Below are 13,717 nucleotides of genomic sequence, written 5' to 3'. Positions count from 1 at the left end.
GAAAGTTAATAAATGAAACCTCATGGGAAAATGGGGTTACGTTCCTGGACTTTGAGAAAATGCAGAGGAAGGTGGACGTCAACCAAAAATAAACATATCACAATTGAAATAAGCATGCAAAATAAATAGAAATCATGTAAACATTGAAACAAACATGTAAGATAAATAGAAATCATGTAAACATTGCAATAAAAAAAACCCACCTTTAGAGGCCATTTTTCCCCGCAAGCAGGGGTTGGCCTTTTTCGGGGACCGTGGTTGTTGTTGTTTTTTTGGTCCCCTTTTTGAAGCAATGTTTTACGGCCGGATGCCCTTCCTGCCGCCAGCCCTTTTTGTCGCCTTTTTACGACAAACAGGGAATTACCAGTGAAATGGTACTCAATTAGCCGCCCTCGGAAGGATGACAGGCTGAGTCATTTGAGTCAACCTCCCTGGCGTTAATTCAGCGATCGACCGGGATTCGAACCCAGGATCCTAGGATCCTAAACTGGCACCCTAGCCGCTAGCCCAACACCAGGCTGATGTAAACATTGCAATGAACATTTAAAATAAATATAACGCATGTAAACATTGAAACAAACATGTAAAATAAATATAACTCATGTAAACATTGAAACAAACATGTAAGATAAACAGAAATAATGTAAACATTGAAACAAACATGTAGCTGAAGCTGAAGGGAAAGGTGTATGCTGCATGTGTGAGAAGTGTTATGATTTATGGGAGCGAGACATGGGTAATGAACGTAGAGCAGCAACGAAGGCTGGAAAGGGTGGAAATGCGAATGGTTCGGTGGATGTGTGGAGTATCGTTGAGAGAGAAGAAGACAAATGATGAATTGCGAAAGATGATGGGAATAGAGCCTGTGATTGATGCTGTGAAAAGAAACAGCTTGAGATGGTTTGGTCATGTGTTGGGGAAGGATGAAAATGACTGGTTGAGAAGAGTGATGGAAATGAATGTAGAAGGAAGTAGAGGACGGGGAAGACCGAGAAAGACTTGGCTAAAGGTGGTGGAAGAAGAAATGCGGGCAAGGGGGTTAACAAGGGGAGATGTAAAAAAATAGGGCAAAGTGGAGAAGATTGTCATGGGGCCCACAAGGCTAACCCCCGCTCTAGCAGGGAAAATGGCCTTAAAATGCCTGTTGTTGTTGTTGTTGTTGTATCCTTCTCCAGATGATTGCATCTATCCTCTAAGATTCTCAATGCACATTGGTGAACTGCCCTTTTCCTATCCTGTTCTGCCTCCTCTTGAGCTGATTCAAGCAAACGTTTCATGTAACCTACCAATTATAAGCCCTGCAATGCTTGCTTCAAGGCCTTAAATGCACTCTTAAACATGCCCTCTTTGGCATGTAAAAGTTTCTTTGCTATTTAAACACTTGTTTTTATTTTGATGTTTTGTTTGTTTTGATGTTTAAAATGCTTGTTTGAAATTTTGATCGCGCATTAGATAATCACTCTTCGGCGATTGGCGACTAATTTTGAACGGGTGATCATCGCACGATTAGCGATTCTACACATGTCTAACTTTTAAACGCCTTTCGTAAATTTGGCCCTACGTGTTTAGTATTGGTGTCCATAGTGTCCTGTTTTTGGGAAAAGAAACATGCTTGTTTTCTTTATGAGGCATAATTTCAAGTGCTACAAATTGGCTAGTATTACGAGTTGACTATATCAGGAACCATCAGTAATTTCTGATCACAGCCCTCTCGTTCAATGTTGACAATCAGTGATTAATGTCAATTTTACCATACTGACATATTCTGTTAATTTTCTTATTGTGGAAATATTGCTGAGAAAGTTGCCTTTCCTTTGCAACTTGACTTTCAAATATAGACGTATTCAGCAGGTTCACTTCAAAGTGTACAAAGAAGAAAAGAACACCTAGCCCGTCTTCACGCTGTTGAAACCAAAGCGTTCAGAATCATTGGAATCTCCCGCGATGAAGCTAACTCCAAGGGCCTTTCACTCACTCACCGCAGGTTGGTGGCAGGTTGGTGGTCTTTCCGTCTTCTACCGACTCCTCTCTGGCCTTGCCCCCCCCCAGCCCTCTCTGGGCTCTGTCCCCCAAATATTCCTACAGGTCGCACAAGATCTGCCTGCAACCCTCTTATGGTTAAACTGCCAAAATCAAGACTTTCTGCTCACCTTCACTCCTTCATTCCTCTTTTCTCCCGCCTCTGGAACAAACTCCCTCACTCTCTCAATCCCACTCCACCCTCCAGGTCTTTAAAACAGCTGTTCACCACCATCTCTTATCCTCCCCCATCCAAAACCTTGATCTTTTCTACCCCCGCTAATTTCGGTCCCCTTGTGTTTTATACTTCTCCCACCCCCCCCCCCCCCCCCCTTCCCACGCCTCCTGCCCCCAAGCCCTCTCCCTCCCACACTTCTCCCTGCTCTCAAATGTTGTGGTTGTGTGCTTCCCCTTCTCTCCCCATCTTGTCTTCCGCTCCCTCTTTTTGTATATTTTGTTTGTCTGGTTGATTTGTTTGTGAAATAAATGTTAGCTCTTTCACGAGCCTCGATTCAATATACAAAAAAAAAAGAAAAAAAGAAAAAAAAAAGAACCACCTTTAGAGGCCATTTTTCCCCATAGGGCAGGAGTTTGCCTTTTTCAGGCACCATGGTCCCCTTTTTGAAGCAATGTTTTATGGCCGGATGCCCTTCCTGCCGCCGACCCTGTTAGTCGCCTCTTGCGACACACAGGGAATTACCAGTGATCTGGTACTCAATTTGCCGACCTCGGAAGGATGGCAGGCTGAGTCAACCCCCCTGGCGTTAATTCAGCGATCGACCGGGATTCAAACCCAGGATCCTAGGATCCCAAGCCAGCACCCTAACTGCTTAATCCAACACCAGGCTTTACTTCAAAGTGTACGATAAAAGCAAAAACATTTTGCCATTAATTTTCTTTTCAGCATATAGATCATGATGCTGGCTGGATTCTCACATTAAAATCTCATATACAGTACCTTATTCATCGCCTACCAATATTCTTGTAATTCATGTGAAAGTACACTGCTATCCGATCACATCCTTGTCCTGCAAGAGTTATATGTATGTATGAGCTTCAGATCAATGTAAATTAACATGCTCCATGACATAAATCTGACATTGTAACAAATATGTACATTGGGGGGTGGGGGGGGAAGGGAAGGAGGAAAAATTTACCCATGCAAAGAGTGCTCTCCATTTATCATTTTTTAGGTGTGATGAATGTCATTGAGGTGGATTCATGTCACACTGGAGAGGTTCTGGCATCACAAATGTTGCAGATGAGGTAGGTTGTTTGATACTCTCTAGGTTATTTGATCTCATGGTGATGAATGATGTTGCTTTGAGAGTTGCTCTGAACAGATAAAATACTGTCAGATAACCTAGAGTTGTATAACAAAGAAAGAACCACCTTTAGAGGCCATTTTTCCCCGCAGAGCAGGGGTTGGCCTTTTTTTGGCACCGTGATCCCCTTTTTTTTGAAGCAATGTTTTATGGCCGGACGCCCTTCCTGCCACCAACCCTGTTAGTCACCTCTTGCAACACACAAGGAATTACCAGTGAACTGGTACTCAATTTGCCGACCTCGGAAGGATGACAGGCTAAGTCAACCCCCCTGGTGTTAATTCAGCGATCGACCGGGATTTGAACCCAGGATCCTATGATCCCAAGCCGGCACCCTGACCGCTAAGCCAACACCAGGTTATAACCTAGAGTTGTATGCTCAAATTTATTTACAATCTGGCAAGATATTACCTCTTTTTCCTGCACGCAACATCATTTCAATGTTCATGTTCAATAAACCAGGAAAAGCTTTGCATTTTCAGCCATGAATGAATATTGCCTAATATTTCCCACCAAATGTCCTGATTAACAGGATCAGGGATTGGTGTGGATAGAGCGAGGGAAGGAGACTGTGAGTCTCATGACTTAAAGACGAGTCTTTTTCTTCGACAATGTTAAATTGTTCTCTGAAACCCACCAACCAGTCAGGAACATCAAAAGATAAATGACAAACTTCCTGGCAGGGACATGGCTCTGTAAAGATTGGGGTACAATCCAATAAAGTATTGTTTTGCTGTTTTGCAGAGGATTGAATGAAAACTGTTTGGGCTGGACTATTACTATGTGGGACGGTGGAAACTGCTGTGAACTTCCTGGTCATGATCTTGTCCTTGACCTCATTGGGGATTGCGAGCTTCCACTGTACTTCCCAAAGCGGCCCTCCTTCTTTCTGTTGTCATCAGCAGGCGGGCCTAAAACCCACATGTTTGCACACTTGCCAAGTTCTTCCACACAATTATCTCGCCGTCGCTCCAGCACGTACGAGTTATTTGCCAAATCGATATTGAATTATATGGAGGCAGTGTTTGTCATGGGGGTGGTTAACCGGTTATTTTTGAGTTTTTATTTTTTGATGATTGTGGTGATGTTGGAAACTTTTATTGATAACGGTGACCTTTATTGGTTACAGTAGTACTCCTTAAGAAAGAGGGTGGTCAATACATGACTGAAATATCCATGATATATTAGAGATCTTCAGAGAGAAATCAAGGAAATGGCTAAACTAGCCCGATACTTTTAAATTCCTGCAGCACAACTAGATTACCAACCAAAATACTTGCACATAATCAAAATATAGACCAATTACTGCACTGTAGTCACAAGAAGAAAGCCGGACATTAACAATACACACACACACACACACACACACACACACACACACACACACACACACACACCATTCAGAAAGTATTCAGACCCCTTCACTTTTTTCACATTTTGTTATGTTGCAGCCTTTTGCTGAAATCGTTTAAATTCATTTTTTCCCTCATCAATCTGCACTCAATACCCCATAATGACAAAGAGAAAACAGGATTTTAGAAAGTTTTGCGAGTTTATTAAAAAGAAAAAACTGAAATAATCATATTGACATAAGTATTCAGACCCTTTGCTATGACACTTGAAATTTAGCTCAGGTGCCTCCCATTTCTCTTGATCATCTTTGAGATGTTTCTACACCTTGATTGGAGTCCACCTGTAGTAAATTCAAATGATTGGACATGATTTGGAAAGGCAGATCGAGGCACAGATCTGGGGAAGCCTACAAAAAAAAAAAATTGTGCTTCATTGTAGGTTCCCAAGAGCACAGTAGCCTCCATAATTCTTAAATGGAAGAAGTTTGGAACAACAAGGACTCTTCCTAGAGCTGGCCGCCTGGCCAAACTGAGCAATTGGGGGAAAAGGGCCTTGGTAAGGAGGGGAAACAAGATAGGGAGGGGTGTGAGGAAGGGAGTGGGGGGAGTGGAAGGGGAAGGGGAGGGGCAGGGAAGGGGAAAGACATACTACATGTACATATTTTGGGCGGGTGGGGGGGGGGGTGGCTTTGATAGGCCCCTCCGTTTTGGGGGGGTTGGGGGATTGGGGGGTTGGGGGAATGGAAGGAGGAAAAATTTACCTGTGCAAAGAGTGCTTTAAACTCAGATAAAAGGTAAAAAAGGGAAATTGTAATAGCCTCTGACACCAACACTAGGTGGCGCTACACCGTACACATTTACATAGAGAATTTACGCCCCTTTCCCGGTCCCCACATGAGGCCACGTCCACATAGCCTATGTTACCCCCAGACAAAGTTGTATTTGTATTTGTACTCTGAGTAAAGTATATAAGTGTTTATAGCTGGAGTACCCGGCATTGCTCAAGCGAAAAAGAAACATTAACATATTTTAAATGGGGGCAAATATAAATGAAAAGCAATTACATCCAAATCAGAATCCATTACAAACGTCAAATCATCATTTTACCTTTTCGTTGAATATATGCAGCTGAATGTGTCGTTGATCACGTTTCTGAGTTAAGTATGATGACGTTCAGTAAGAAGAAGAAGACTTACCACCAACTTCGACTGCTTCCGGAATTGTTTGATTATTTGTGTTAAAATGTCTGGTGATTGTTTTGGATTTATTTATGTGAATGTGCACTTGTATATAACTGTCATTAATCAAAAAGGCTAAGGCACTATAGAGTTTAAAAAAAAAAAAATCTTAGGCTTCGGCACTATAGCTTAGACTTAGACACTATAGAGCCAAAAAATACGAACTTTTTTTTCCAGTTTTTTTTTTTTTCTCATCTTAAACACTCCCTGGCACTTACTGACAAACACCTGAAAGTTTGACGAAGATCCGTTCAGCCATCTCTGAGAAAAATGGCAACACACAGACAAACAGCTCTCTTCTATAGTAGATTGACTGATTTTCCAATTACCCGGATCATCAGCTGGGCATAGTTTTTCAGCGAAGTTTCGATCCTTTCAGCCCAGAACCTCTCCAAATGGTGAGTCCACAACCCTGGCCACAGTCAATTGAGTTTAATCATATTCCCTATTTTAATGCATATAACCACCTTTAGAGGCCATTTTTCCCCGCAAGCGGGGGTTGGCCTTTTTCGGGAACCGTGGTTGTTGTTGTTTTTCGGTCCCCTTTTTGAAGCAATGTTTTACGGCCGGATGCCCTTCCTGACGCCAACCCTTTTTGCCGCCTTTAACGACAAACAGGGAATAACGACAAACAGGGAAAATTGTAATGCATATATTATGTTGTAATACTTTTGCCCTTGATGCAATGTCTGTATCAGCTTTGTCCCTCAAATTGGAGTATGTTACCCACTGCCACAAATGGTGTCTCCCACTTACACCTCTGAGCTTTTCTCCAGCCGCTGAGAACATGTCCCCTCTTTCTCTGGTAGCTCCTTTCCTCATGTAGTTGTGCATCCATGCATTCTCCTTTAGTTGACCCAATTAATTTTTCTTTTTTTTTCCATTTTTCCATTTATTCCATCCATTTTAGTTTTTACATGCTTTTTTTTCTTTTTTCTTTTTGATGTATACAAGATCGAGGCTCGTTTAAGAGCTAGCACATCAAACACATACTAGCACATAAAACACAAAAAACATAAACGGACATGTAAAACAATAAGGGGAGGGGGAGACCATATGTGGAGAGAGAGCGAAGCACACAAGCACAACAGTAGAGAACAGGACGTCGGGAGATCTGTTGGAAGGGAGAGGGCTGGGGTGGGGGAGGGGGTGGTTGGGGGGGGGGGGGAAGAGGTACATGGTACAAAACAAATTGACACTACAAGGAATTTCAGGAATGAAGTCAGAGATTGAAAGATGTGGATTTGGGGTGTATTAACAGGGGTAGAAAAGATCAAGGTTTTGGATGAGGGAAGATAAGAGATGGTGGTGAACAGCTGTTTTAAAGACCTGGAGGGAGGAGTGGGATTGAAGAGAGTGTGGGAGTTTGTTCCAGTGGCGGGAAAAAAGAAGAATGAAAGAGTGAAGGTGACAGAGAGTCTTGATTTTGGCAGTTTCACAAGAAGAGGGTTGCTGGCAGTTCTTGTGCGTCCTGCAGGAATATTTGGGGGACACAGCACAGACAGAGCTGGGGGAGCTAGGCCAGAGAGGGGTCGGTAGAAGACAGAAAGACCACCAACCTGCCTGCGGTGAGAGAGTGAAAGGCCCTCAGAATCAGCTTCATCGCGGGAGATTCCAATGATCCTGAAAGCTTTGGTTTCTACAGCATGAAGCAGAGCTAGGTGTGAAGCAGGAGCAGCAGCCCAGAGTGGAGAACAGTATTCCATTGAGCTAAGGATGAAAGCCTTGCATGTTGTGAGGAGCTCAGGTGTGCCAAGGAAGGACTTCGCACGACGGATGATGCCCAGTCGGCGACTGACTTTGGAGGCCAGCTTGGAAATGTGGTTTTCCAGGAAAGATCATGGCAGATAGTGAGACGCAAAAGCTTGAGTGACAGAACTTCTTGGAGAGGATTGTTGAGAAAGTAGATGGGAGTGTTTTCCAGATGGTCTTTTCAGAGAGATATAGTGAGATTGTGAGATTTGTCAGGATTGAAAGACATGTTCCATTTGTTTGACCAGTTTGTGATTTTGTCCAGGTCTGCAGAGAGTGAAGAGGCTGCTGCCTGCTGATCTGAGGGTTGAGATATGGAGTGACAGAGAGTGGAGTCATCAGCAAAGAGATAGAGAGGATTTTCCAGAGAGTCGGAAAGATCATTGATGAAGACCAGAAAAAGCACAGGGCCCAGCACACTTGACTTGCGACCAGAAAGGAAGTCCACAAACCATGTGTGGAGGTTTCCATGGATACCATAGGAGGATAGTTTGGTGAGCAGAGCGGGGTGGCAGACCTTTTTGAAGGCACGTGATATGTCAAGGGAGACAGCTCTGATTTCCTGTTTGGCATTGAGGATCTCCATCCATTGTTGAGACAGCAGAAGCAGCATGTCCAGAGTAGAGTGTCCTGGTCTGAAACCAAATTGATGATCATAGATCAAGATATTGGAGAAGAGGAAGGATTTAATATCAGAAGCGATGATTGATTCCATGGCCTTGCTGATGATTGGGAGCAGGCTGGTTGGTCTGTCGTTGCAAGGATCTGTTTTTGCACCTTTTCTTTTGTAAAGCGGTGATGTTGGCTGATTTCCAAACATATGGTAGATGGCCTTGAGCAAAAGAGAGGGTGAAGAGAACAGAGAGGGTGTGAAAGAGCTACAGAGCAGGATTTTAGGACCCATGGGCTGATGACATCTGGTCCAGTTGCAGAATCAGAGTCGAGGTTTGACAGAAACTTCTCCACCTTGTCAGGAGAGAAGGTCACAGAGTCTAGGAGCAATTGGGTTCGACTGGGAAAGGTGGGAACAGAGAGAGATGGGTTTGGGACACAAGATTTAGAGGCAAAGACAGAGTTGAGGCATTCGGCTTTTTCACGTGCGGTGTCAACTGTGTGGCCGTTTGAGGTAAGGGAGGGGATGGAGGGGGAACAAACACCAGAAACGGATTTGACCAGATGCCACCAGGATTTGGAAGAGGGAGACAGGTTTGAGAGTTCAGTCTTGAGAGTAGAGAGATATTGTTTCCTGGCTCAACTCCTGAGGGTCGACACACTGGCTCTCCTGAGGGTTTTTGCACTCTTCTATGAGCCTAAAGACCTGCATTTAAAATAAACTCCGACAAGTTGTACATAAAAACTCTTATTTTTACAGCTGCCATAAACCTGTCCAAGGTACTTTAATTTCACTCTTTTAAAAGTCAATGAGGAGGAATGAGCAGTAGATGAGCAGTAGATTTCAAAATATACAATCGAGCAAGTTCTGCAATATAAATTATGAAAAATGTTGTTTTCATTGTAATAGTGTAGAATCTCTAGATCCTAATGCAATGCATATGATATGCCATGCAGCTGCGGAAGACAATCCTCCAAGTCTTCTTTTTTTTTCAGGTCACTGCAGATGACCTATGATGACAATGATTTCATCCCTCCTCCACCATCATTCTCACCTCCATCTCGTGATGGTAACAAATTTAATGAGACCTTTCTTTAAAGTTGCAATTGCAAACCATTCTTTCTCGACAATTTCGGTTAATCCCTGTTGAGTTTCCATCAGAGGTATAATTTCTCACATTATTGTTCTCTTTTGTCAATTACACATAAAACATGGAGGCTGTCAATTACACTGCTGCTGAGCAAAAGCTATTTTATATTGAAGGTACATTCACAATTATTTTAACATTAAATTTGTTTGTACTTGTTACCATAGTTACTGTACCATTATGTTTCAGACAATTATTCATATTTAAATAAGCAGCTCTTTGAATGGTAAAGAAAAGGATAATACCTCAACAATACTCATTTTTCTTTGGGGTACATGATGAGGTTTGGGCTCTTGATGTTCATTTAAATTGAAATATTTCAGTAAATGGATATGATAATGTTTCATTGAATAGCGAAGAGGAGTCGATTTGCCAATTCCTATATAAAAGAGTGGTGCGGTGGGAAAAGGGTACAGGGAGTACAGGGGTTGGTGAGGGAGAAGGGAAATGCTAATCAAAGAGCAGGTATGAAAAATGATAAATCTAAACTTCTTATGGTGACTCTAGATCTGTACACTGCCAAATGTACTTTCTAGATCGTATGGTGACTCTCTCAAATGTACTCTCTGGATCTTATGAAATGACGATCTTATGGTGACTCGAGGGATGTACACTGCCAAAAAATAAAATTTGTCCAATTTTTTTTTCTTGACAAGAAAATCATGAGAAAATGTTTCTCAAAGCAAGAATTTTTTTCTCATAGTTTTATTGTTTCAAGAAAACATTTCTTTAAGAAAATATTTTGAAAGAGATTATTGTGAAAATATTGGTCGACCCCTGGAGTCTCTTCTGTCGGATCACTCACCAGTTCTTTGTTGGCAATGTTATTGGCTGTCCAGAGATTGCACCACTTGCCCTTTCCCGCATCACTCAAAACATTTGCAGAGCACCAGGAAGGTTTGCGTGACTTTGAGTCACATATTTGGTAGATTCTGCAGGTCTTCATGTATTGGATGCTCTGGGTTGGCTTTGATGGAGTCAAACTCTCTCAACATGACTGCCTTCTCCGCAGAAGTATAAAGACGTCTACGGATGCTTAAAATTTAATTATGAGCTCTTCCATTCCATCTTAGATCACTTAAGAAAAGAAAATATGTCTTTTCTGTAGAATGTTTTATTGCTTTAAAATCAATGCAGTGTATGTCCGATATTTGTTTGTACATGATATAATATGTGTCATCATAAAGTAGGATGAATGATTGTTTAACTGTTTATTTTTGGTGGAATGACAGAACAAGGAAGGTCTGATGGCCTGGACCAGTTTGTTGACCACCTGTTTGATCCACTGGCAGACCTTGTGGGCACGGTGGGACAACAACCATTACCATTACATCACATTACCATTACCATGAGCAAAATTATCATGTTTGCTTTTCTCATAACCATAATATCCTGCATTGATACAATTATCATAATCATTATGTAATTTGATATTTTGACAATGGCAATAGCAGTTATAACTACATATCTGCAATCGCAAAGTGATCCCCAAGGGTAAGCCTTCCCTGATGGTGGAGGCTTGCCCTTGGCGATCACTCACGATGGTTACCTATGGCCAGTGATCCAATGATTGTACGCGGCTCCTTTCCTATTCCATCTCCAGGCGCTGCATGACGTCATTGCCAGGCACCGAAGGGGGCCCGGCAATGACGTGCATTGAAAGGGAATACTCAGTTTTCACTCTGGTTGTTTTCTTGTTTGTTGTACACCACTCCTTCCTATGCCATCTCCAGGCGCTGCATAACGTCATTGCCGGGCGCTGAAGGGGGCCTGGCAATGACGCACGCTGAAAGGGATTACTCAGTTTTCACTGGTTGTTTGTTTGTTTTCTTGTTACTTGCAAAATCGAAGATTTTTCAAGTATATTGGTCCGTTGCGTTTGTTATTCTGTGTGTCTGTCTGTTTGTTACAGATTGCTGTTTGTTAAGTTATAGATTCGGATGAAACGGTGGTGGTTTAGGTATTCTATTAGCCAATCTGGGCCCTGTGCTTTTTCTGGTCTTCCTCAATGATCTCTCCGACTCTCTGGAAAATCCTCTCTATCTCTTTGCTGATGACTCCACTCTCTGCCACTCCATTCCTCATCCCTCAGATCGGCAGTCTGCAGCCTCCTTACTCTCTGCAGACCTGGACAAAATCACAGACTGGTCAAACAAGTGGAACATGTCTTTCAATCCTGACAAATCTCACACTCTTACTATGTCTCTCTGAAAAGACCGACTGGAAAACCCTCCCATCTACTTTCTCAACAATCCTCTCCAAGAAGTTCTGTCGCTCAAGCTTTTGGGTCTCACTATCTGCCATGATCTTTCTTGGGAAAACCACATTTCCAAGCTGGCCTCCAAAGCCAGTCGCCGACTGGGCATCCTCCGTCGTGCGAAGTCCTTCCTTGGCACACATGAGCTCCTCACCACATACAAGGCTTTCATCTGCAGCTCAATTGAATACTGATCCCCCCTCTGGGCCGGTGCTCCTGCCTCACACCTAGCTCGACTTCACGCTGTTGAAACCAAAGCTTTCAGAATCATTGGAATCTCCCGCGATGAAGCTAACTCCGAGGGCCTTTCACTCACTCAACGCAGGCATGTTGGTGGTCTTTGTCTTCTACCGACTCCTCTCCGGGCTTGCTCCCCCAGCTCCCTCTGTGCTATGTCCCCCAAATATTCCTACAGGTCGCACAAGATCTGCCAGCAACCCTCTTATGGTTAAACTACCAAAATCAAGGCTCTCTGCTCACCTTCACTCTTTTATTCCCCTTTTTCCCGCCTCTGGAACAAACTCCCCCACTCCCTTCAATCCCACTCATCCCTCCAGGTCTTTAAAACAGCGGTTCACCACCATCTCTTATCTTCCCCCATCCAAAACCTTGATCTCTTCTACCCCCGCTAATTCACCCCAGATACACTTTTTCGAATATCCAACTTCTTTCCTGGAAGTCCTTGCAGTGTCCATATGTGTTATACCTCTACCACCCCCCCCCCCCCCAAGCCCTCTCCCTCCCACAGTTCTCTCGATGTCCCTGCTCTCAAATGTTGTGTATGTGTCCTTCGCCCTCTCTCCCCATCTTGTCTACCGCTCCCCTTATTTTGTGTTTTATGTGTCGGTTTGACTTCTTGTGTGATTGATATTAGCGCTTCCATGAGCCTCCATCGTATATCCAAAAAAAATAATAAAAAAATGATTCTTTATTTAATTATTTTATGTTATTATTTATTTTCATTAATTAATCATTTATTTATTTTCTTTCTCATCTCGGCAATATCTCAGGCACCTGTTGAGCTAGGAAGCTAATATTTGGACACGATAGTGATCAAGTGATATGGCTATTAAGGATATTTTTGATTTATTGATTAATCAATTAATTATTTAATTTTTTCGATTAATGACTTATTTAATTAATTTTCAAAAAGTTATAGCTTCAAATGAAGCACTGGTAGTTTAGGTATGCTATTAGCCAAGTGATTAAGAAAATATTTTATGATCGTTGTTTTTTGATTTCAATTATGCAATTAATCAATCAATTATTGTACACCTCTCCCACCCAATTCAGTTTCTATGAGCTGCATGGCGGTATTGCCGGGCGCCAAAGGCACCTCGGCAATGCCACGCTGGAGGATATTTATTTATTTGGCATGGGGGCGGTGTACTTTAAATGTATCTGAACTTGTTTTCTTGTTTGTTTGTCCGGACGATATCTCAGCCATCCTTTGAGCTAGGAAGCTGAAATTTGGGCACTATAGTGAGAGTGCTTTGGCAAAAACGCTATTTTTTGTATTTTGATTCATTAATTAATTGATTAGTTACTTAATTATTATCGATTAATTAAGTACTTGTTTATTTATTTTCTCATTTGGGCATTATCTCAGGTACCTTTTGAGTTAGCAAGCTGATATTTTGACACAACAATGACCAGTGAATTTAGCTGTAAATGGTATTTTTGATTTATTGATCAAGCAATCAATTAATTGATTAATTATTTAATTATTCGACTCATGACTTAATTAATTATTTTTTTTATAATTACAGATGCGGACGAAATGGTGGTGGTTTAGGTATTCTAGTAGCCAATTTATTAATAATTTCATTATTTTATGATCATTATTTATTTATTTTCATTATTAATCACTTATTTATTTTCTTTCTTATCTGGGCAATATCTCAGGCACCTTTTGAGCTAGGAAGCTGATATTTGGACATGACAGTGACAAAGTGATGTGGCTATAAAGGATATTTTGAGTTATTGATTACTCAATTAATTATTTATTGATTAA

General features: G+C 42.0%; 1 protein-coding gene across 1 annotated transcript in view; it reads left to right on the top strand.

Annotated features, from left to right (window-relative positions):
• LOC137432387 (unconventional myosin-XV) overlaps positions 1 to 13,717 on the top strand; it is a 214,080-nt gene that overhangs the window by 61,591 nt on the left and 138,772 nt on the right. The window contains exons 12-15 of the mRNA XM_068124318.2: positions 3,213 to 3,285; positions 4,089 to 4,322; positions 9,295 to 9,368; positions 10,679 to 10,752. Of these exons, the coding sequence (XP_067980419.2) occupies positions 3,213 to 3,285; positions 4,089 to 4,322; positions 9,295 to 9,368; positions 10,679 to 10,752 (455 nt within the window). The remainder of the gene's footprint in view (positions 1 to 3,212; positions 3,286 to 4,088; positions 4,323 to 9,294; positions 9,369 to 10,678; positions 10,753 to 13,717) is intronic.

This window comes from Myxine glutinosa, chromosome 1, assembly GCF_964187855.1.
Source record: "Myxine glutinosa chromosome 1, kmMyxGlut1.1, whole genome shotgun sequence".
NCBI lineage: Eukaryota > Metazoa > Chordata > Myxini > Myxiniformes > Myxinidae > Myxine > Myxine glutinosa.
This window is presented reverse-complemented; position numbering and strand designations above follow the sequence as displayed.